This window comes from Canis lupus, chromosome X (genome assembly GCF_048164855.1).
Source record: "Canis lupus baileyi chromosome X, mCanLup2.hap1, whole genome shotgun sequence".
Classification (NCBI taxonomy): Eukaryota; Metazoa; Chordata; class Mammalia; order Carnivora; family Canidae; genus Canis; species Canis lupus.
In genome coordinates, this window is record NC_132876.1 from 109,063,146 (window position 1) to 109,087,300 (window position 24,155).

General features: G+C 38.6%; 1 protein-coding gene across 1 annotated transcript; it reads left to right on the plus strand.

Annotated features, from left to right (window-relative positions):
- Positions 1-1,407: 1,407 nt before the first annotated feature.
- On the plus strand, positions 1,408-22,712 carry EIF1AX (eukaryotic translation initiation factor 1A X-linked). The gene is made up of 7 exons (XM_072815961.1): positions 1,408-1,666; positions 7,279-7,362; positions 9,728-9,831; positions 10,886-10,936; positions 13,679-13,760; positions 16,046-16,137; positions 18,896-22,712. Exons 1-7 carry the CDS (start codon positions 1,651-1,653, stop codon positions 18,899-18,901), a joined length of 435 nt encoding a protein of 144 aa, XP_072672062.1. The 5' UTR covers positions 1,408-1,650; the 3' UTR covers positions 18,902-22,712.
- Positions 22,713-24,155: the final 1,443 nt, after the last annotated feature.

Consider the following 24,155-nt stretch of genomic DNA (forward strand, 5'->3'; position numbering starts at 1 on the left):
TCATTTGGTCCTGTTACCACTCTGATTTCATCTGCCTAAACTCTCCCTGGCTCACTGTGTTCTAGCCACACTAACCTTCTTGCTATTTCTTGAATATGCCTGATATGGAGAACATTGGCAAATTTAAAAAAACGCCAAACTTCATTTTAACTTACAGCCCACTGACAAGTACTTGAGACAGGCAGAGTTCCTCCAGGAACTCAACCGCCTCAATGTGAGTACTTTGCTAAAGGCAAAAGGCAACCTTAGCTTGACATTAGCCCAACCTCCAGGATCCTGTAAAAATCCCTTTGGAAACTTCCTTTATCCTACCCTCCCACCCCCACCCCTTGCCAAGATATATGTTAGCTATCACCCTCCGAAGGAAGTTGGGGGAGAAGCGGTGGGGCGGTGGAGTGGCAAAGCTAGAGGGAGAAGCAGACTCCCCGCTGAGCAGGAAGCCCTAGGCAGGGCTGGATCCTAGGGCTCTGGGATCAAGACCTGAGCCAAAGGTCTTAACCAAGTCCCAAGCTTAACCAACTGAGCCACCAAGGTGCCCCTAAAGACCCTATTTCTAAATATAGTCACATTCTGAGATGTTAGGGGTTAAGAATTCAACATATGAATTTGGAGAGAGCACAGTTCAGCCCATAACACTTTGTCTTCTCTCCTCCCTCCCTTCCTGTGTATATTGAGCACTTCCTAGGTGCCAGACGTTCTGCCAAATGATGTTAACAGTAGGCAAAAGATGTAGTCTTGGGGATCCCTGGGTGGCGCAGCGGTTTGGCACCTGCCTTTGGCTCAGGGCGCGATCCTGGAGACTCGGGATCGAATCCCACATCAGGCTCCTGGTGCATGGAGCCTGATTCTCCCCCTGCCTGTGTCTCTGCCTCTCTGTGACTATCGTAAATAAATTTTAAAAATTTTTAAAAAAAGAAACTTCCTCTTAAAAAAAATGTAGTCTTTTATAAAGTAAAAACAAGTGCCATGCAAATATGATGCCTTGGTAATGGGGATGGCCGAAAAGCCTTGCCCTTCCCGTCAAGATCCCGACCAGGTTGGGCGGGTGAAAGGGTCTAATTAAAACTAGCAGTGAGATCAGTTAATGAGTCAGCAGTAGCTGAAACCCGGAGACGCGGGCTGGTCGGTCACAAAGCAGCTAAGAGTCAGCTGTCAGCCAGCAGCGGGCGCCAGCGGAATCCGCCCTTTATTATGACGCTCGGGCCCCGCCCCCTCCCTCCCGGACTCCTTCTCCCGGCTCGCGGCACCGCCCTGCCACTCCGCGTGCTCCTGCGAACTCCCGGGAACCCTTCCAAAGCGCGTCACCGTCCGCTCTAACAATGGCGGGGGAGCTGGGGCGCTCAGTCGGCCACGCCTGCGCCGTAGGGCCGGGGAGGGGGCGGGGGGCGGGCCCGCCGGCGTTGGGAGGCGGGGAAAAGCGACGCAAGCGGCCGCGACGCCATTTGCTGCGGCTGAGCGTGGGCGCAGGCTGATCTCGGAAGAACTCGGTCGCGAGACTCTCCCGCGCACGCGACCCGTCCTCTCTTGCCTGCTTGCTACCGCGCGGTCCCACGCGTCGCTCCTGGGGCCCCTCGGAGGAGTAGCCGCAGCCGCCGCCGCCGCCGCTCCCTAGATTGGAGTCGAAAACGCCAGGAAGCCGCCGTCACCGCCATGCCCAAGAATAAAGGTAATGCCGCCCGGACCCTGGAACCACGACTCCGCTCGGACCCGGGCTCTCCGGCCCTGACCGCGGCTTCCGGGTTTCCCAAGCCGCAGTGACCTTCCTCTCCGTAGTGCCTGTGCGCGGCTGCACCGTACGGACGCGGTTTGGGGCTTGGGAGAGGAGCTGGGAAGTTACTACTGCTACCACTTTGGCCACATTGGGGTGGAGCCGACGCCATTTTTGTAGGGCCTCCTGCGGGAGAATGTGGGCTTTTGCTCGCGATTCGCGCCAGACTGACCGCGGCGCTTTGTGGACCTGTGGGGAGACCTCCCCGAGGCGGCCAGGGTTTCGCAAATGGGCGCCTATTGGCCTTCCTGGGCGAGGAGACTTACACCCTGGAAGCACTTAGTAACTTTCAAAGGGTAATGCCCGCTCTAGGGACCAGGTACTCCTGCATGGGTTTCTTTATGGACAGTTGTTGAGTATTGAGACGACTCCTCCTTCCTTGTAAGCAGTGGACGAAACCTTGATGTATATTTGCATATTTAAGGTTCATTTCTAGAGATTTACTCTTCCCCATCCCTTTATGGGCTTTAACTTATTTTTTTTTTTAATCCCCAGAACACTTGTTCCATATTTACCCACGTTTTCTATTTTTGCTTCAGATCTTGTCTATATTGTGTTGGGAGTAAAGAGCTTTTAAGTTCCTCCATTCTGAGGTTAAACGTCCACAAATTATCCGTCTCAAAAATAAATTTATGTGGAATTTCCAAAATGGAAGGTCTAATGTACCTCAAAGCAGAAGAATCCTTAAGAAATTACCCTTCCCCCCCCCTTTTTTAGACTGAAGGGGATGCTTATAAATTTTCAAATTGTATCTTTATAATTTTTCAAAGAAATTGTGTCAGTAGAAACCGGGAAACCTTGTATTTCCTTCAGGAGAGGGTCATATTACACAATTCACAGGAAGTTTTTCTTTGGTTATTCATTCTTGAGACCCCTGCCCTGATCCAGGCCTACTTTTGTTCTCCTCTACTTCATAGCTGGCTCCAGGGATTCTTCTACCTTCTTTCCTCTTTGTAGTTGTCACTACTCATTTTATCTCCTGAGGTACTTGGTTTTGCCATTCTGTGCAAGATTTGGTGCAGTTCCCTTAGGGTACTCCATTGTCTTCGGAAATCTAACTTGCAGGTCCTTTTTGTAGCATTTTACTCTAATTATTCTGAGTGAAATCTATTTCTAAAAGTCAGTTTTCTTGTAGCCTGTCCAATCTTTTATTTTCTTTTAGATGGTAATTGGATCACCTCGGTAAGTAACTTATTCTTACCTTTTTTTCTAGTGATGAGATTTCCAATTCCTTCACTAGACTCTTAAGTTCTAATGGGCAGTAATATATCTGTCTTAATCACGTTGAATTGTTAGCACTTGACACTTAGTAGATGCTCAATAAATATTTGCTGGATTAAGTCACCTTCCTTTTGGTTGACTCCACTCTCATATAAATAATAGGTTCCCCTTCGGTTCCCAGGGAACAGGATTTCTTAGTTCATTAGCCTCTTCTAAGGTTACACTCCATTACATGGCCATAAAATAGGGGACTGATCAGGGTATGGTTAATTATGGTAAATTGGCAATCAGTGGATCGTTATCCTATAATATTTCAGCATACAAAAATATAGATAATACAAGGAACACCTGGGAATCTATTACTCTGAACTTGAAAATTAAAACAATCATTTAAAGGCCTGTTTCTCTCCATTGGAAAAACCAGAAGCCCTGTGAATATAATTTTGGGGATGGTTTCACAAAGATATAAATTGCCACAAACTGTGTGTTGACTGACTTTTGCTTTGAACTGATTATTACCAGCTTATTTCTTCTAGAATTCTCTAGATACTTTTATTACCTCAGGAAAAGGGATATCCTTTGGTCCACTCATGAAGACTATTTGGGGTAAGGTGCTCCTGCACTTGGAGGAAGTTACTACCTTTACTTTTTAAATTGCCACTCTTTAGGACTATGTGAACTACCCTTGATTGATTCTTTCAAAGAATTGCCCAACTCTGGTATATAACTCAGTAAACAAAGCTGATAGGATCCTTGTTCTAATGGAGCTTTCACTCTGGTTTGAAGAACTGGCATGAATGCCTTGGAGCCAAAGCTACTGTTCTCTTTCTAGGAAATCAGTTTTGGTATGCCCTAAGAATGTCTCACATACTGAACTCTGAGGACTCTGCGTGGGTCAGGACATTACAGAGGCTCATTTGACCATAGCATGAAGCATTGTGAGATTGCCCCCAGGACAGATAAAATGCACTTGATTCTTTTTTTTTTTTTTTTTTTTTTGCACTTGATTCTTGAAGTGTCTGTCTTTGCAGTGGCTAGGTGTATTCTTTATTCTGTTAGGGTGGTGAACCTTTTGCTGCTTCTAGGTTTTTCCCATGAGTCTTTTAATATCACTACCACATACAGCCTTTCTTCCACTTTTTGAAAATGGGCACCAGTGTGGTTTTAAGTTCTGGAATGGAACAATGCTCTGGAGAAATAACCTAATGTGAGGGCCAGGAACAGAAAAAGAGAGATTAGGTTCGGATCTTCACCCCCCCACACTGAAATATGTTGAGTTAATTTTCTGAGCTTCAGTGAACTACCTGGTAAACTGGAGATAAATGACCTTTTACTTCATGGGGTGATTGTGACAAGTAAATGGGTGGCTTTATTGTATAGTGGCTAACAGTATAGTTAACTGGGGTGGGGTCACACTGCTCATTTCAAATCCCAGATCACACTTGTGATAAAGCCTTAAATAAGTCACTTTACCTTTTAAAGACTATTATCTCTTGGGAAATGAAGACAAAATAGTACCTATCTCATAGGCATAGGCTTGTTACAGGTGAGTTACTGGGACAGTGAGACCTCTACTTCAATTAAAGCATAAGATAATGGAAGAAAATATAGGTGTGTTTAAGAGGTAGATAGGTATGTTTATAGTTTGAGAGATCTATATTTAAGGTGATTGTGTTGCCACTAACAAACAAGGGTGTTGATTTAAGACCAGCTTTGTTTAAAAAAAAAAAGGTTTTTTTTAGTAAAATCAAGCTTGAGAGGACAGTAACCTACTCACTGGAGTCATTAGAAATAGACCAATGCTTAGTTGAAATAGTGGGCTTAAATGTAAAATTAGTAGCATATAAGTGATAGGTGAGAGAAAAATTAATTTCTTTAGAAAGTGGGTTAGCAGGTGGGAAATTGGAATTCATGAAACTAGAGGAATAGGCATAATGGGGGAGGGTGGCTGGTGAAAGTCAAGAATAGTACAAGTGGCCCTTTAAAAGTCAGAAAAAGTTGGGAAATGATTAGTAGTGTCGTTTTAAAGTGTGAAAAAGAGGAGGGAGAGGGAACATAGAGGTATTTCGATCTTCTGTTCTAACTCCTTCACTTTACATAGTCTATAACAGATCCTGAGAGGTTTTTGTGAAAGTTCCTTTTATCCTTTCCTTCTCCCTCCCTCTGCCTGGTCCTAATTTTCTTGTTTCCATCTTAGAAATATTCCTCCTGATTGATTGTCTCTTCCTTTTCGTGGCTAGGCTGGCCTGCTTCATTGTGCATGTGTAAAGGACAATGACCAGTTTCCCACCCAAAGCATCATATCCCTCTGGTTTTTTGTTGAAGTATTTTTTAAAAATTTTTGGATAGTAAGTACATTTACAATTCAAATATCAAAAAGTATGAAAAGTGTAATCTCTTTCCTAAACATGTCCCATAGCTAACCAGTTCTCCTTCTCACAGGTGATCATTGTTAATTTTTTTGAATATGCTGTCCCAGAGGTATTTATGTATATATAAGCAAATATGAAAATGCATCTATCTTCTCCTTTTTTTTTGTTTTTTGTTTTTTCTTTTTTAAGAAATCCACAAAAGCAGGGACGAGGAGGGGCAGAGGGAGAGAGAGAATCTTAAGCAGGCTCCACCAACACACGGGGCTGCTTAATCTCACAACCCTGAGATCATGACCTAAGCTGAAACCAAGGGTCGGACACAACTGACTGAGCCACCCAGGCACCCCTGCATTTTTCTTTTTTACACCAATGGTAGCTTTATACCCTTCATCTTGCTGTATTCATTTTTAAAACTACATTATAAAGAATTTTGAATATATACAAAAGTAGGCTAGTATAATGAACCTTCAGATACTCATCTCCTGGCTCCAGACACTATCAATTCACAGCTAAACTTGAACCAGCACCATCCACACCAAATGAGTATCCAGACTTGGTCTACACATTGCCGTTGATTGACAGGTCTTTTCTTTTTAAGATTTTATTTATTTAAAGAGAGTGCACATGGTGAGGGGGGGAGGAAGCAGAGTCACTGCTGAGTGGAGAGCCCATCCTGGAGCTCTGTCCCAGGACCTGGAGATCATGACCTGAACCAAGGCAGACTGGCCAACTGAGCCACCCAGCTGCCCCGGCCTTTGTTTTTTTGATTAGTTTTACATTTGTAGAGAAATGAGCAGAAGGTAGAATTCTCATATTACCCCAGCATGTTAACATTTTACAGGAGCCAGTATACATCTAGTATTACTAACAAGTTCATAGATTACTTTAAGGTTCCTTCTTTATGTTCACTGTGTGGGTTTTGATATATGTATAATGACATGTATCCACCATTACAATAGCATACAGAATAATTTCACTGCCCTGAAGATCTTCTGTGTTCCACATACTCCTCTGCCCTCTCCTCCCCAACTCATGGCAACTACTGATTTTTTTTTTTTTTTTTTTTTTGCTGTTTGTATAGTTTTGCCTTTTTCAAAATGTTACATAGTTGGAATTATACTATTCAGCCTTTATAGGTTCCTTCTTTCCCTTAACAGTTTGCATTTAAGGTTCTTTTCAGATCTTTTGGGATCTCCATAGCTCATTTCTTTTTACTGCTGAGTAATATTCCATTGTGTAGATGAATCAGTTTATTCATTCACCTACTGAAGACATCTTGGTTGCTTCCAAGTTCAGGAATTAGTGCCTTGTGTTCTTAACTTCAAATACTTTGCTCAGTGAATATTTCCTGCAGCTTTAAGATAAAATTCAAACTCTCAAAGAAGCCAGAGTTGTTCTCCCTCTACCACAAAATCAATATATCCCATTCCAGGAGCTGTAACTTTACCACCTCTTGCCCCAAGTCATCCTACTTAAACTTTTCATGGGGACATCGGGTAAAAGAGGGGGCTTATTTATTCAGAAATTTATCAGTAAGCCATTATATCTCCCACCTTGGCCCTTGTGGGCCACTGTAAAGGAGGGGTTCACTGAGCACTGTGCTCAATCAAGTGGCCATTGTAGTTCAGGAATTTTGATCATTGAATGCAGATGTCCTCAGGGATCTATATAATTTTATATAATACCTGTTTTTGGCTGGTTTGTGTTTTATGTCAGAGATAACCCAAAAGGAATTTCCAAGAAGGGTAAGGGAATGATGTGTTTAATATGATTGGAAATTGTAAGTTTAATACGATTGTGTGACCACATTAGATAAGTTTTTAAATTAAAATGATTTTTTAAAAGTGTATTGCGAGTCATTTATTTCTTTAATACTACTGTATAGATAATTAATGTCTTCTTCCTTAAAACCATCAGGTAAAGGAGGTAAAAATAGACGCAGAGGTAAGAATGAGAATGAATCTGAAAAAAGAGAGCTGGTGTTCAAAGAAGACGGACAAGGTAAGCATTTTTGTGAGGACTTTTTTTAGTAATAGTTTTTTCTTTTTTCTTTTTTAGTTTCCTTTTTTTCAATATGGATGGGTCTTGGGATCAAGAACCATGTTGGGCTCCCTGCTCAGCAGGCAGCTTGCTTGTTCTCCCTCTGCCTGCCACTGCTCCTGCTTGTGGCCCCTCGCCCCAATCAAATAATTTTTAGAAAACGGAATTTCGGGCAGCCCAGGTGGCTTGGAGGTTTGGCGCTGCTGCCTTCAGCCCAGGGTGTGATCCTGGAGACCCAGGATTGAGTCCCATGTCAGGCTCCCTGCATGGAGTCTGCGCCTCTCATGAATAAATAAATAAATAGGGATCCCTGGGTGGCGCAGCGGTTTAGCGCCTGCCTTTGGCCCAGGGCGCGATCCTGGAGACCTGGGATCGAATCCCACGTCAGGCTCCCAGTGCATGGAGCCTGCTTCTCCCTCTGCCTGTGTCTCTGCCTCTCTCTCTCTCTCTGTGACTATCATAAATAAATAAAAATTTAAAAAAAAAATAATAAATAAATAAATCTTAAAAAAAAAAAAAAGAAAACCATTTCAGTGTCTAAATATGAAAGAACTATTCATAACCCTGAGCGATGACCTCCTGTGCCCCTCTTTGCCCTTCTGCTCCTCAGCCCTCCACACCTCTCTAGAGAGCGTCTCATCATTCCCTGGTATCCTCTGTGCAGTGAGGGTTGGAGGCATTTCTGTAAACGTCTGGGTTTCATTGTTTTCCATGAACACTCATAACTAAAAATCCATTATACGGTTCATAGGGAACTAAGCCTCAAAAGCTATGGTTAACAATTGCGTAATTTAGCAGACCTTTTCATTAGAATATGGATATTTAAGGGGTTAATTAGAAGTCTTTCCCTCACTTCTCCAGTGCTATTAGCATATAATTTCAGGATACAGAATACAGTGAAAGTGAACAATTGACCTTTATAAGCTAAGATGCATAACACTAGTTTCCCATATTTTTGAGCAATTTTTTTTTAGCAATTTCAAACCTTTGGAAAAGTCATAGTATTAGTACAATGAACTCCCTTAAGCCCTTGATGTGCGTGTTTCTTGAACATTTTAAAGTTAGTTACAAACATGAGACTTACGTTTACCATACCTGCTGCATTATGCTTCTTAACTATATATACTCTTACATAATCACAATAGAATTATCACACTTAGATAATTTAACATGACTATATTATATATCTAGTATATATTTTTGAAGTTTTCCAGTTATCCCAGTAACCCAGTAATTTCCAGCATATTTCAACAAACAACATTTTTTGTCTTTTTTTTTTTTTTTTTTTAAGATTTTATTTATTCATGAGAGAGAGAGAAGCAGAGACACAGGCAGAGGGAGAAGCAGGCTCCATGCAGGGAACCTGATTATGGGACTTGATCCTGGGACTCTAGGACCACGCCCTGGGCCAAAGGCAGGTGCTAAACTGCTGAGCCACCCAGGGATCCCCTTTTTTTTGTCTTTTTATTAGAATTTTAGTGGTTTTATTTATGGCTGTGTATATGTAAGCTGCTTAAAATGAACCATGTTTTGTGGCTAAAAGACCTTTTCGTTTCTTAGCCTTAGTCTGAGCAAGTCACTTCAGCATTTCAGAGGCCTTTCAAAGTTAGGTCTTAGTGTATTTACAAATCAGTGGATATTCTCTCCGTAGAATAATGACTTCTAGTATAACAAAGACATTATTAACATTAAGCTATTTGTTTGCCAAATATACCAAAAATTGTGCTGAGATTAGCCTCTAAAGGATCTGACGGACAGGAGATCCAAAATCTGGAAACAATCCAAATGTGGGAGATTGATGAGGTTTAATGTACATTTTGGGACATGCCACCTAGGTCTCCAAAAATAAAGCATATAGTTATGAAGATAGTAGTCCTTCTGCTTATTCAAAATGAGTTGTTAAAGCATTTCTGATAGCAGAGATAGCTTGTTATAGAAATGGCATTATGGAGTCTAGATTCTGGCTCTGCCATTAACTAGCTTGGTGTTTATTACCCTTTTGTATTTATTTTACTATATATATTTATTCCTAACCAGCATACCTATGTGTTCTAGTCAGTTTTGTTTTGTTTTTAGATTTATTTATCTTAGAGAGCAGAGGGGAGGGGCAGAGGCAGAGGGAGAGAGAATCTGAAGCAGAGTCTGCTGAGAGCATGGAGTCCGACTCAGGGATTGATCCCAAAACTGAGATCATGACCAACGCCAAAACCAAGCATCAGACTGGGCCACCCAGGGGCCCCTGTTCTAGTCCATTTTATGTGGACTTTTAAGTTGCTGTTTTGAAAAGTTGAACAGTATCCTGAATACTTCTTTTTCCTTCCTCCAGAGTATGCTCAAGTAATCAAAATGTTGGGAAATGGACGATTAGAAGCAATGTGCTTTGATGGTGTAAAGAGGTTATGTCACATCAGAGGGAAATTGAGAAAAAAGGTAGGTGTGGAAATTTGTTTTACTTAAAATTGTGATTAAGGGAGGGAAATGGCTCTATAGTTTTTATGGATCAAGGACCTCATTTTTGTAAGTTCCCCAAAGATTTCAGTAAAACAGTGACTTGCCTATGATAAATGAAAGCCACAAACTCCTTAATGGTAACTGTATGGATTCCATTTCCATTTAAAGACACCATTTGTATCACCTATGTTTCTGCTCAGAATGTTTAACCTGAATCTAGTTATGAAGAAACAATCAGCAAATCCAAATTGAGGGAGACAGGCAAAACAAATGGCCTGGCTTTTAATACAATGTTAGTGATCTTGCGGGGGAGAGGGAAACTATTCCAGTTGAATGGAGATGAAAGAGACCTAATGTTAAAGGGGTAAGTGGCCCATGTTTGGATACTGGTTTGAGGGTAGGGGAAATAGTTATAAAGAGTGTTAAGAAAAATTGAATATGAATTATATTAAGTATTCTGGTGATACTCAATTTTCTGAGTGGGCCAGGTTGGAAAGGAATGTTGGAAAGGAATGCTTAATTTCCTATCACAGTGGGTGTTGAGGCAGATATATTAATCAAGTTGGGTAAAAGTCCCTCCAAGTCTGATTTTATGGGTATTTTTTTAATCTCGTTTCCAAACTATAAAGGAGTTTTGCTAGCTTTGTGTATGTGGGTTGGTGGAAGGAAGAGAGGGAAGGAAATAAAAGCATTTATTAGAAATACATTTCTAACTTTGTATTCTCACATGTAATGGATGGACAACTAACCACTTGGAGTAATTCACTATTAAAAATTCCTTACTAATTTCTAATCATTCTTCTGGAATTAATAAAATGTCAAGTAGTTAAATAAGAGTGTTATTTTTTTTTAATATCTCAAATTATACAAGATTTGAAACATGCTCAGCTGCTTACTGTAGTTTTTTTCCCCTAATTCTAAATATAGGTACTTCATCCACAGTTGGGTGAATAGTATTTTATGGAAAGACTGACGCAGTGTTGCTTTGATTCTTTATTTTTAAATATGACATGCATTGACTTTTCTTTCATAGGTTTGGATAAATACCTCAGACATTATATTGGTTGGTCTCCGAGACTACCAGGTAAAAAAAAAAAAAAAATTTTTTTTTCCCCATTTATGTGATTGAATTTCAGTGAGCCATTAATGTTTAGAAGTTAAGTCATGACCATATTCGACCAGTTCCACCCCAATATGCTGCTCACAAGTGTGTCCACAAACATTTCTTAAGGGCCAGGTATTTTTTAGGTGTTGTGCTAGGTACCCTAGGCATCATGATTCCCAAATGGCCATTCTGGGGAGTCCACGTTTCCACTCTGGATAAAATAACAACGTGAATTTTTCATGAAGCTAAATGGCCCTTTTTCCTTTTTTTGGTATTTAAAAAGTTGAGTTTTTTGGAATGAGTAATGTTACATAGTGGTTGTTTTGTTTGTGTTCTTATTTGTCAAAATAAAAATTTAATCTTATGTTGGACCTCTGTGGAAATTTTTCTTTTCTTTTTAATTTATACGTGTTGAAATCAAAATCTGGAGACTGTTACTGTGGTGGATACAACTGAATGAGTCAAGCTGCCATCCCAGAGAATGCCTGGTAGTGAAAAGAATGACAGGCACACTAGTAATTACAATACAAACCATGATAGAAGTATGTGCCCTAAATTTGGATGAGCATTTAGAGGAAAAAATGGTAGTTGCCCTTCATGATCTCAACCTGGAGACTACTCATTTTGGGTCTGTGTAGTTCATTTGAATGCTTTTCTGCCTATTGGAACTCATCATCATATATTGTAAGTGACGTTTCTATTTTTATAACCTTGATCCTGCTTCGATTTTTTAAAATATATATTCCAGAATAAAGAACTAAGATCTTTATTCTAAATCATTGTTTTTTAACCATGAGTGAATTTTTTCCTCCAGGGGCCATTTGACAGTATCTGAGATATTTCTGGTTGTCACAACTGAGGGAGGCAGTGTTGTTGGCATATAATGGATAGAGACCAGGGGTGATGTCAAATATTCTGCCTTGCACAGGATAGTCCCTACAACAAAGAATTACCTAGCCCAAAATATCAATAGTGGTGAGGTAGAAAAGCTTGCTTTAATTCATACCATTTTTGGATGCCTGGGTGGCTCAGTCATTTAAGCATCTGACTCTTGATTTTGGCTCAGGTCATGATGTCAGAGTCATGAGATTGAGCCCTCCTTGCTGGGCATGGAGCCTGCTTAAGATTCTTGCTCTCTTTGTGTCCCCATCCCCTCCCCCACAAGCCTGCATTCTCTAATAAAACACCATTTTAATGTCCATTTTCTTCTTTTGATCTTAAAAATAACCCCAAAAGTAGGAAGAATAATTCTGTTTGACAGAATAAAGAAACCAAGGTTTGAAAAGATAAAACATACTGACTATAAAATGATAGCCAAGACCATCCTTGTCTGATTATTAAACTCCCAAAAACCACCTTCTCTACCTCTGCCACTTAAAGCATGGTCCAGGGACCAGTGGCATCATGGCTTTTGGGGACTTGTTAGAATTGCAGGTTTTTTGACCCCACCCCAGTCTTCCTAAATTGGAATATACATTTTAACAGTTTCCCTTTGAGCGTCTATAAACATAGTTCAAGAATTCCTGGTTTGAATCACACTGCCTTTGCATCAGTGATTGTTTTCATAGCCATTAGGACCTGCTTTTAGGTCCAAAGAACCTTTTGAAGTTGAAACAACCAACTTCAACACTTCTTCCTTAACTGAGTCAGATTCTTTTCCAATGGGAAAATGTGAACAATCTATGACAGTAGTTTTCAGTGGTACATTTGCATCAGAAACACTTAAAAAGCTTTTAAAAATACAAATTCATGAGCCTCACTCCACTTCTACTAACTTATCTTCTGGAAATGTAAAGACTCCACTGGACATTCCATTCAGTTCATATTCTATGAACCACTGATTCATGGAAATGTATATTAATTTCCTTAGGTTATTACACAGTTTCTGGTGGTTGTTTTGTTTTTAAGATTTATTTATTTGAGCGAGAGGGAGAAGGGGAGAAGCAGACTCCTTGCTGAGCAGAGAGCCCGACATAGGGCTCCATTGACCTGGACTGACAGCAGACGCTTAACTGACTGAGCCACCCAGGTGCCCCCGCAATCTTAGTTTTAGACTGTTTAATCCTGTAAATTATGGTTCCAGAGAATTTTTGTATTTCAAAAGACTTCTAATCAAAACATAATAGTAAATAACCTAAAAGATTGGGTTTGCACAGTTCTGCTCTTGTTAAAGTGAGATCTGTAAATATCTTCCTTAAGCTTGTTGATCATTATTCATTTATGTAGCTTCATACTATAATCCTGAGGATGTTCTTTAGAAGGTAGGAGATAAGTTTACATTTTAAAGGGGCTTTTTTTTTTTAAGATTTTATCTATTTGAGAGAGCACACAAGCAAAGTGAGGGTCAGAAGGGGAAGGAGAGGGAGAAACAGACTCCCCACTGGGTGGGGAGCCTGATGCAGCTCCCCATACCAGGACCCTGAGATAATGAATGACCCAAGGAGAAGTCAGAAGCCTAGCCAACTGAGCCATCCAGGTGCCCCCTAATAATTATTTTTAAAATTTTAATTCCAGTATAATTAACTGTATAGTCATTCAGCAATTCCATACATCACCCAGTGATCATGACAAGTGCACTGGGTAGGAAAAAACTTTAAAATGTGAAAAAAAGTATGTAACAACGGGGAAATTTGATTTTTTTTATCCAGTTTTAAAATAATTTGTGAAATAATGGATAATATTTTGGCATAATTAGTTCTAAAAGTTAATGGTCTCTTTCAGGATAATAAAGCCGATGTAATTTTAAAATACAATGCAGATGAAGCTAGAAGTCTGAAGGCCTATGGCGAGCTTCCAGAGCATGGTAATGTCTGAGTTGTTTTATTAACCTGTCATAAGGTGTTAGTACTTGGTGTTATTTAGATAAAAGGATTTTGGTAGAATTTTGTGGGTTTTACTTTTTTGCTTACATGGTTTTTATTTATTTATTTCTTTGTTTTAATTAATTAATTTTTTATTTATTCATGAGAGAGAGCAAGAGAGAGGCAGAGACACAGGCAGAGGGAGAAGCAGGCTCCTTGCGGGGAGCCTGATGTGGGACTCAATCCTGGGTCTCCAGGATCACACCCTGGGCCAAAGGCAGGCACCAAACCGCTGAGCCACCCAGGGATCCCCACATGGTTTGTTTTAAATATGCCTATTTATACTTCATAATACTGACTACCTTAAGAAAAAAGTTACTGGGATTCTGTCCTTAATAAATATGCTTTCTGGTGTGGAGTTACATTTTATAAACTCTGAACTTCTGCATAATACCAAAGGAATAATTTTGTTCAGTATTTTACAGTAACTTTCTCAAGATTGTCAGTGTTCATCTACTTAAATGTGAAGCAAGGATAGTAGGTACTGTTGAATTTTTTAAAGTCGGTTTTCAATTTTTCTTTTTTTTTTTTAAGATTTTATTTATTTATTCATGAGAGAGAGAGGGAGAAGCAGGCTCCATGCAGGGAACCCGATGTGGGACTCAGTCCCAGGTCTCTAGGATCACGCCCTGGGCCGAAGTTGGCGCTAAACCACTGAGCCACCTAGGCTGCCCATGTGGAAAACTTAAAAGTCTTTCATAACCTCACCAAAGGGGGAATGTACTCTACATACTATTTTGTAAACCTACCTTTTCCATTTGGTGGTTTTGTTTTGTAGTGGTTTTTTGTTTTGGGTCTTGCATATTATTCTGAAAACAATATAATTTTACTTCAGCATGAAAATCCTGCTAAGTTATTTACTTGACATTTTCAGTCCAGAAAATGCTAGTATATTGGGGAATAAGACCAGCACCTCTCAGTTCATTTTCATTGCTTCTGACTAAATTTTCTGATTGATGAGTCTGGTGACTGGTAAGTCTAACCATTTTTTTTAGGCACAGCTGGAAGTTGTATAGTTTCAGAATTTGTGTAACTGGATCCTGCCTTACTAAAAATATCTTTCTGAAATAAATAGTTGGGACTATATCAAACAAAATGCTTTTGCATAGTGAAGGGAACCAACAAAACAAAGCGGCAACCTATTGGATGGAAGAAAATACTTACAAATGATAAATCTGATAAATGGTTAATAACCAAAATATATACAGAACTCCTACAATTTAATGCCTAAAAAACCTGCTGTATAATCCAATTAAAAATGGGCAGAGGACCTGAATAGACACTTTACACAGAAGACATACAAATGGCCAACAGACCTATGAAAAGATAGCTTAGCATCACTAATCATCAGGAAAATGCAAATCAAAACTACAGTGAGATATCCCCTCACACCAGTCCAGAATAGCTAGTATCAAAAAGAGAAAAGGAACCTTTGTGCACTATTGGTAGAAATACAAACTGGTATAGCCAGTGTAGAAAACTGGAGGTTCCTCAAAAAGTCAAAAATACCATTCAATCTGGTAATTCCACTACTGGTTATTTACCCAAAGAAAACAAAAACACTTATTGAAAAGATGTATGTACCCCTATTGAGCATTATTTACAGTAGCCAAGGTACAGAAACAATCGAAGTGTCCACTGATAGATAATGCATAAAGAACATGTAATTGATACACAATGGAATATTACTCAGACATAAAAACAAAGGAAATCTTGCCATTTGCAGTAACATGGATTGATCTAGAAGGTATTATGCCAAGTGAAATAAATCAGAGACAAATACCATAATGGTTTCACTTACATGTGGGGCATCTAAAAAAACAAATGAACAAACAAGAGAGAAATAGACTCCTAGAGAACATAAACTAGTGGTTGCTGGAGGGTTGGGGAGTAGGTGAAATAGATGAAGGGGATTAAGAAATAGTGTCAATTCTAAAGTCATGCCTGAAAAGTGCAGCATGGGGAATATAGTCAGTAATATTGTAATAACTTCGTGTGGTGACAGATGGTAACTGCTTATTCTGGTGAGCTTATAGTGTATATGTATAATTATCAACTATGTTGTGCACTTGAAAACTAATGTATATGTCAGCTCTACTTGAATGGATAGAAGTTTGACTCATAAGAGTCTTAGAGTTCAACATTTGGTATCAGACCACTTCTTTTAGCAGACGCTCATTTTAATATCATCTTGGTTATATGAGCATATTTGTTATTGTTTCTTTAGCTAAAATCAATGAAACTGATACATTTGGTCCTGGAGATGACGATGAAATTCAGTTTGATGACATTGGAGACGATGATGAAGACATTGATGATGTGAGTAGATGGATCTTGCATTTTCCAACTTTGGTTTCTGAATTATCCACAGAGAAACCAGCTCTTTTTCCTATCTTCCTTTAAACTAAAAATGTTGAATAGAGTATATTTCAAGACTTGGCCGTATTATTGAGAAGACAACTAGTCAAACTATTATACTTTGGGAATTCTTATAATCTTTTCAACATTTCTTCCAGAAAAGATCAGTATTTGCTTTGGCGATATGAATGCTAGCGTTGGAATCATAACTTGTTTAAGAGTGTCTGGAGAGAGAAATATTTTGAAATTTAGCCAACAGTTTTAAGAAATAGAAGATCTTCTCAAAAGATTTTATTTATTTATTTTAGAGAGCATGTGGTGGGGAGGGACAGGGGGGTTGCAGAGAAAGAGAGAGAGGATCCCAAGCAGACTCTGCCCTATGCGTGAAGCCCAACGTGGGGCTCGATCCTACAAACCTGAGCCAAAACCAAGAGTTGGACACTTGACTGAGCCACCCATATGCCCCAAAAGGTCTCCATTGTAATAAGGTTTTTATTTAGTTATTTTAAAGATTTTATTTATTCACGAGAGACACAGAGAGATGGAGAGGCAGAGGGAGAAGCAGGCTCCATGCAGGGAGCCCAACGTGGGACTCAATCCTGGGTCCCCAGGACCACACCCCGGGCCGAAGGCGGTGCTAAACCACTGAGCCACCCAGGCTGCCCAACGAGGCTTCTTCCCCCCCCCCCCCAAGGCTTCTAATAATATATGTTGTAATTCCAGGGGTGCCTGGGCGATTCAATCGGTTGAGCATCTGACTCTTGATTTCAGCTCAGGTTGTGATCTTAGGGTCATGAGAATCAGGCTCTGTGCTTGGGGTAGAGTATGCTTAAAACTCCTTCTCCTCCTTCTGCCCCTTCCCCACATATGTGATCTTTATCTAAATGTTTAAAATTGAGACCTTTTGCCAATTATGTTCTTTTAGCTGTTGGATATGCAGTGTTGACAAACTCTTGGTTTAGAGTTGGTGTTTTAGGAAAATGTATTATTTTTCTGAAAGGTGAAGCAGTTATGCTCACAAGAGTAAATGCCCTTTTTTGTTAACATAAATGAAATTCATACTTAGTTTTTGGCAATATAAACTTATTAAATAATTGGGGTAGTATTATAAGTTACTCATAAATCCAGTTTGGTCTCTTTTTTTCAACTCCTTAAAAAATAAAGTTCAGAACCCACCTGTGTATATAAACGTAAAAATAATTTTGCTAATGTTTGGTTTGATTCAAAGATGAAATTTTAGTGTACCTGGGGCAATTGTTCCTAAGACTGCAACACAATTACTGGAGCCTTTCAAAAACACAAAGGTTCATCTTGGGAAAATTTGAGTTAGACATCACAAGTGATCCCCACTACCAGAATTCGATCATTAACATTTTTTATACCTGATTTATCACATATCTTCTTATATCTTTACCCATTAATTCATCTTATATTTTGATGCATCTTAAGACCATTTAGAATACTCAGGATGGGGGATCCCTGGGTGCCTTAGTGGTTTAGCACCTGCCTTTGGGCCAGGGCGCGATCCTGGAGTCCTGGGATGGAGTCCCACGTCGAGCTCCTGGCATGGAGCCTGCTTCTCCCTCCTCCTGTGTCTCTGCCTCTCTCTCTCTCTCTCTATCATAAATGAATGAATGAATGAGTGAATACTCAGGATGAATTAAGGATTTGAGTACATATCCTCCATGCGTATATGCATTTATGAATTTTTATATAAACATTTTTTTAAGATTTTATTTATTTATAGAGACAGAGAGAGGGGCAGAGAGAAAAGCAGGCTCCATGCAGAGAGCCTGACGTGGGACTCATCCAGCGTCTCCAGGATCATGCCCTGGGCTGCAGGCGGCGCTAAACCGCTGCGCCACCGGAGCTGCCCAAACACATTTTTTAAATGTACTTCCCTTTAGAGACCCTGAGCCACAGAATTCTTGTGACTGAATTGTTAATGATACTTTGACAGTAGATTTATCGATTATACTCAGTGACCAGACCTGACATGGAATTGTGTTGTAAATTAAGGGGCAAGCCAAACATTTTTGGAGCTGGATTAGAAGGCCTCTGTTGGAAATTAAGAACCTAACCAGAGTACACATTTGAAAATGAAGCCACATACACAGAGGTGATAGGTTGAGGATCTAGATAGGGTTAAGATTCTCTAAGAAAAAACTTGTGAATCTGTGCCAGTGATTCCTTGAACTGGACCCAGTAAGCTCTCAGGGAAAGACATGGTAAAAGATGGTGGATACTAAAGGAATTTGAGTTATCTTCAACATTTTGCAAGGGTTGCCTTGTTTATCACCTGAGAACTTTTTCTGGACATTTCTCCAGATGGCTTATAGGTATGCTAGCCTTCTTTCCTATAACCAGGTTGAGAGGAGAATTTGGTCATTGTCATACTTGGGCTCTTTCTCTAATAATACTCCTTTGTGTCTGCTCCCACCCTAGAATACAAAATCTCTCATCACTAACACAAAAGGGAAGAAACACTAAACTTTATTAAGAATATTTTGCATAAAAAATAAATAAAAAATATTTTGCATAACGTGACATTTTGAAGGAGGTTGTAAAGATTTTACTGGCAACAAACTAATTGAGAAAAACTCGGTGTATAGAATTTCCTCTTCAAAGATAGCCTTAAGGTTTGCAAGCCTCCTTTATGCGGTAGACTGCTGGAATATAAGAATTCTTTTGTTTGATTTGATATTCTTTTCCCTTCCAGATCTAAATTGAATTCAACATTTTACATTCCAATTTCTCTGAGGATTGTTCCAACAATTTGGATTTTGGCTGTGACCTGTTAAAGAAGATTAAAATTTCATTAGCATGAGTGCAATTTGTTAAAGCAGATTGATTTGTTTCTAAGGTATTTCTTTAAAAACCGAATTCTCTTAAGTGAAATGTTAAGCCCCCTTTGTTCTTTTGATGTATTGGAGCTTATGGGTAAAAAACTACATCGACTGTTTTTAAAAGGAAGGGGGAAATGCATTACTGCCTTTCCTACTTTGACCATTTTCCATTAAGTGAATGTTCTGAATAAACCATTTACCCTACACTCATGGATTATGACTAAGCCCTAACTTTGGCCTGTTGACTGTACAGTGATTTTCTGTATATTCCAGTTACTTAAATGTTCCCTTGAGATTTTGATACAAATTGAGGCGGCAGAAATCTGCATTTGAGGTAAAAAATGATTAGGTCTGCTTTTCATATTTAAGTAGCATGTGGCTATTTTTGTACTAATTTTGATATCATGTACATTCTTTTCATGATATTATTTTGCCACTATAAATGTATCAACAAAAATGCATTTCCAAAATGTAAGTTTTTTAGAACCTGGGTTTTACTAGCAATTTTTAATTTGTAAGGTTAGTAGTTACAAGAATTGAACAGTAGGTGGCACCCAGTCATCTTAAACTGAAATAGTGATATAGTTGTCATTTTTTTTCCTAAATGTGCATAGGAAATTTCCCAAAACAAAAGATTGTTTTGATCATATGCATGTATGTAGAATATTTTTGAAGAACAAAAATATTGTTAAGTGTCATTTTATTTCAGAAGTCATAAACATATAAGCTACAATTTTGAGTGCTTTATAAACACTTAAATTATATATAAATGAAAATTTAATTTCCTAAAAACTGTACAAATTAAGCCTTTTTCAAACTATCCCTAAGCTGGGAAAAGAGGAGGGAATAACAGTTTACTGAAAAGATGGTTTCTCATTTCTAAATGGAAGAGCTACAGCTGAGAAATACAATAAAGACAATGTCATGCTGCAGAGTATATTATACCCTTACTTTGTGCTTAGGATGTATTTTATTGTGTGTAAAGATTTGTTTTGTTTGTATTTTATTGGGAATTTGGATTTTCCCTTATTTAGTTTTTGTTCTCAACTCTACTGAGATGAAATTAAGGGCTGGGCTATTTAGACCATACTAGCCACATTGAAATCTTATGCAACTTTGAAAGAAGAGATCCATCATTTAGATTGTGAAGCTTTTATTCAACTGGTCTCCAGAGATGTTTTCAATGATGAAAGTACTCCAAAGGGAAATAAACCTTCATGTGGCTTCAAAACATAAGCACATCTTCTCTAATCTCATGTTTATTCCTTAGTGTGCAAACTGGAATCAGAATCTGAGGTACTATAAAACATTATTAAATCAAAGAATAGAAATGAGTAGACAGTTGGAATTTGTATTTCTTACTCTGTGGAATTCTGAATGCTTACCTAGATGGAATGAGCCTGAGACCATGGGCTGGTTTTTAATACTTGTAAGAAACTAGTCTTGAAGAATCAACTTAATGATTATCTTCATCAAAATCTAAACTTCCTAAGATATTTAGGCTTCTGTACGAAAAGTGGCCAAATTTGTGGTGTATATATAGATCCTTTTTCTGTGTTATTTTACCAAGAAAGTTGTAACTCTGCATTTGTGGTACAGTTCATGGTAGTGATGGTACAACTCATGTTAGTTTTTCTACTTATCTCCTCTAACAAATATGGTTCATCTGAAGATTCTTAAAATTACAGCTATGACCCCTATCCGTGTGTGTTAGTGATATTTTTTTTCCTTGCCTAGGTAGTAACAGCTCAATCTAGTGCCATTGCATCCTGGAAAATCTCAAATCATGATTATAAAATGGTAAAATTCTAGGTCCTATGCAACACTACTTGGAGGGATTGTTTTACTAACTTGTCTTTAATGTGAAAATTTATTGATTATATTTCAAATGAGGAATGGAAGTGGTCCTTAGTTGGGTTTTTTGTTTTGTTTTTTGGTATGTGTACGTGTGTTGTTTTTTTTGAGTTTGGTTGTTTTTTTTGTTTTGTTTTTGGTTGGGTGGGGGGTTGGTTATATATACTCTTTGATTCCCGTAACACAATGCTATAAGGTATGCCCTGAAAGACAATAAAATGTTTGAAATCCAAGAATAATGGTTCTTCCTGCTAAGTGGGTATAATAATTATTACTAATTAATTTGATGGGCTTGCATTTTTCATGCAGTGTTGATTCTGCTTCCAGTTAGAGTACATATGGTGGCTCAACAACCAAACCAAGTATTTGTGTGAAAAAAGACTTGCCAAAACTTAATTGCTTGACTGTTGAATCTGTTTTAAACATCCAGCCTCTTAAGAGACCACCTCTTAAGGATCCTGTAAACTATGCATGATAAAAATTCTTGTATTTTATTAAGGAATGGCCGTTGGTTTACTCACCACATCTACAGAATCATGGCTGTGAACATAGTTGGTTACAAAACTCCTTGTAACTTGTAGTTTAACTTAATCTCATCTATCTTGTATAAATATTAAATTATAGGATGGTGAAGAACATCTTTAGTAGATATAAACTGCTGTCAGTGTTGACTTCAGAGTAATCAAGTAGGTAAAAGCATGTTTGAAATAAAAATATCTAGCTGGATTTATACTTTATTTGTATTGTTTACAGATTTTAAAATAATCCAGTATTAACTGTAGCTTGACAGTTAAAGTATCAGAATGAAAGTGAGGTTCTTTATGTTACCTATCATAACAATTTTATAAAGATCTGTATTGGTAGGAGACATTTAGATCTTTATCCTGCTTAGCAAGAGGAAGTTTCACTTATACTGTTTGGATTCCCATGAACTTTTACATACCACATTTGTGTTTTTGATTTATCTTAAACTGTCATTCTTTTTATACTCATTTCTTCCTAGTCAGCAGAGAACAAAATCTTTAGTCTCACTACAGCTGCGTTAAGACACTAACTTCTCAGGTACAGAGTAAACCAAGGAATTTGGAGAGTACTGGAGTGGGTCAATCCTTTCTTCCCCCCAGCTGCTGTGTACTTAAGAGTCAGTGTGATAGAGTGAAGAGCATGAGCCCTGGGGTCACGAGGCCTGTGCCCTAACCCCCACTCTACCCTTTACCTGCAAGTGACCATAGGCACCTTCCCACACTTGTGAGTTTCAGGCTCCTCACCTGTAAGATGGGGATGATGAGAACAGTACCTGCAAAATTTGTGGGAGGACTAATTATGTGTCCATATGTGTAATGCACCTAGAGCAGTGTCTGCCGCTTTTCACTTGGTATCCAGGACTGTAGAAGATTAAATAAGCACATCTTTTATATTCTCTATTTACCATTTCTTTCACTTGCAGTCTTTGGTTCCTATAATAAAAGAAACTTGTAGAATATATATATTCATATATTCATGTTGATACAATATTTAAAATAAATGCTACCATCCTCATTTAATTCAGCATAAGACTAACAGAAGTCTCTAAATTGCTTAAAGATGGATGTTTTGCAAAATACCAACTACTCTATATTTCTTTAGAGAAAGTTTATAGTTATTGATAGTTCTGGTCATTTCATTATTTAGTCTAATGAGTCCTTTTACTATGTATAGATTTATGACAGCTAATTAGTACTGACTGATTTGGAGGTTTGGACTTATGTAAGAAAAAGTCCCATCATTTGGACTTATGTACAAAAAATTGGATGCAAACTATTACAATTAGAAAATAAAATATGAAATAACTTTTAACAGTATGCAGTTGATTCTTTTCGAACTGTTTTATTTTTTTTTAACTGTTTAAATTTATATTCATGATTCTTTTCTGAAAACCAATTGTGATTGAGGGAAAATGTATACTTTGTATTTCAGTTGTTTTTGAATGAATACATTCAGACTCCAGATATGGGGTTGCGTTTTGTAGGTGAGTGATTTGGTTACAACCATGTGCAGAAGACATTTTCTAATATTTCTAATAGTAGATCAGTTGTCCAGAATGACCTCAGATTGCCAAAATCACATTCACTGGACCTTATTTTGTGTTCTGCAGAGATACATGGATGAAGCAGATATCCTGGTCAACTTGCTCACTTTTCCCCCCCCTCCCCCAGCCTGCTCACTTTTTAAAACTGTCTTTTCTGTTTAAATCCAGGCTTTGTTCAGTTTACAGTTTGATAATGGGCAGATCAAAAAGTATGGACAGGGCAGTCCCAGTGGCTCAGTGGTTTAGCTCCGCCTTCAGCCCAGGGTGTGATCCTGGAGGCCCGCGATCAAGTCCCACGTCGTGCTCTCTGTATGGAGCCTGCTTCTATCCCTCTGCCTGTGTCTCTACCTCTCTCTGTATCTCCCATGAATAAATAAAATCTTTAAAAAAAAAAAAAAGTAGGAACAGAATCTGAGTTAAATACCCTATATCTGATACTCCATTCCAGTTATGATCCACTGGAGTATCAGGTATAGAATTAGTTGGATTTTTGCAAATTTAATAAGGATCAATGCATATTTATGATTTTAAATCCCTTAGAAATCCAAGAATAATTGGAATTCTGTTTACTTGATAAAGGTTATCTACCAGAAGCAAATATAGAAACAATCTAAAAAGCCAATCTTACGGGGCGCCTGGGTGACATACTTGGTTAAACCTCTGACTCTTAGTTTCAGTTTGGGTCTTGAGCTCAAGCCCCCTGCCCCCAATTGGGCTTCATGGTCAGCAAGAAGTCTGCTTCATCCTCTCTCTCCCTCTGCTCCTCCTGCTTGTGCTCATTTGCAAGCATGCACTCTCTAAAATCTTTTTTTAAAGCCAATTCTACTTAAGAATGCCCCTGAGAAGCAATAAAAATTATTAATCTCATTAAATCCAGCCCTTGAGTACACACCTTTTTAATATTGCATGTGATAAAGTAGGAAGTGCTACAATAAAGCACTTAGGCATACTGTGAAGTATAACAGTTGTCTTTAAGGAAAAACCCTTGTGTGTTTGAGTTGCAAGCTGAATTTGCCACTGTTTTTCATGAACACTATTTTTCCTTTAAAAGGACAATGACAAACTGGTTATTGAAACCTAGGTTTGTGGTCAAACATTTTTTTCAAAAATGAATGTGATGAGGCTGTTCCCCAAGGAAGACAACTGGCAACACTTGTTGGTGTTGGTAAGATTTAAGCTTTCAAGCAAAAATTAAGTTTCGAAAAACTAGT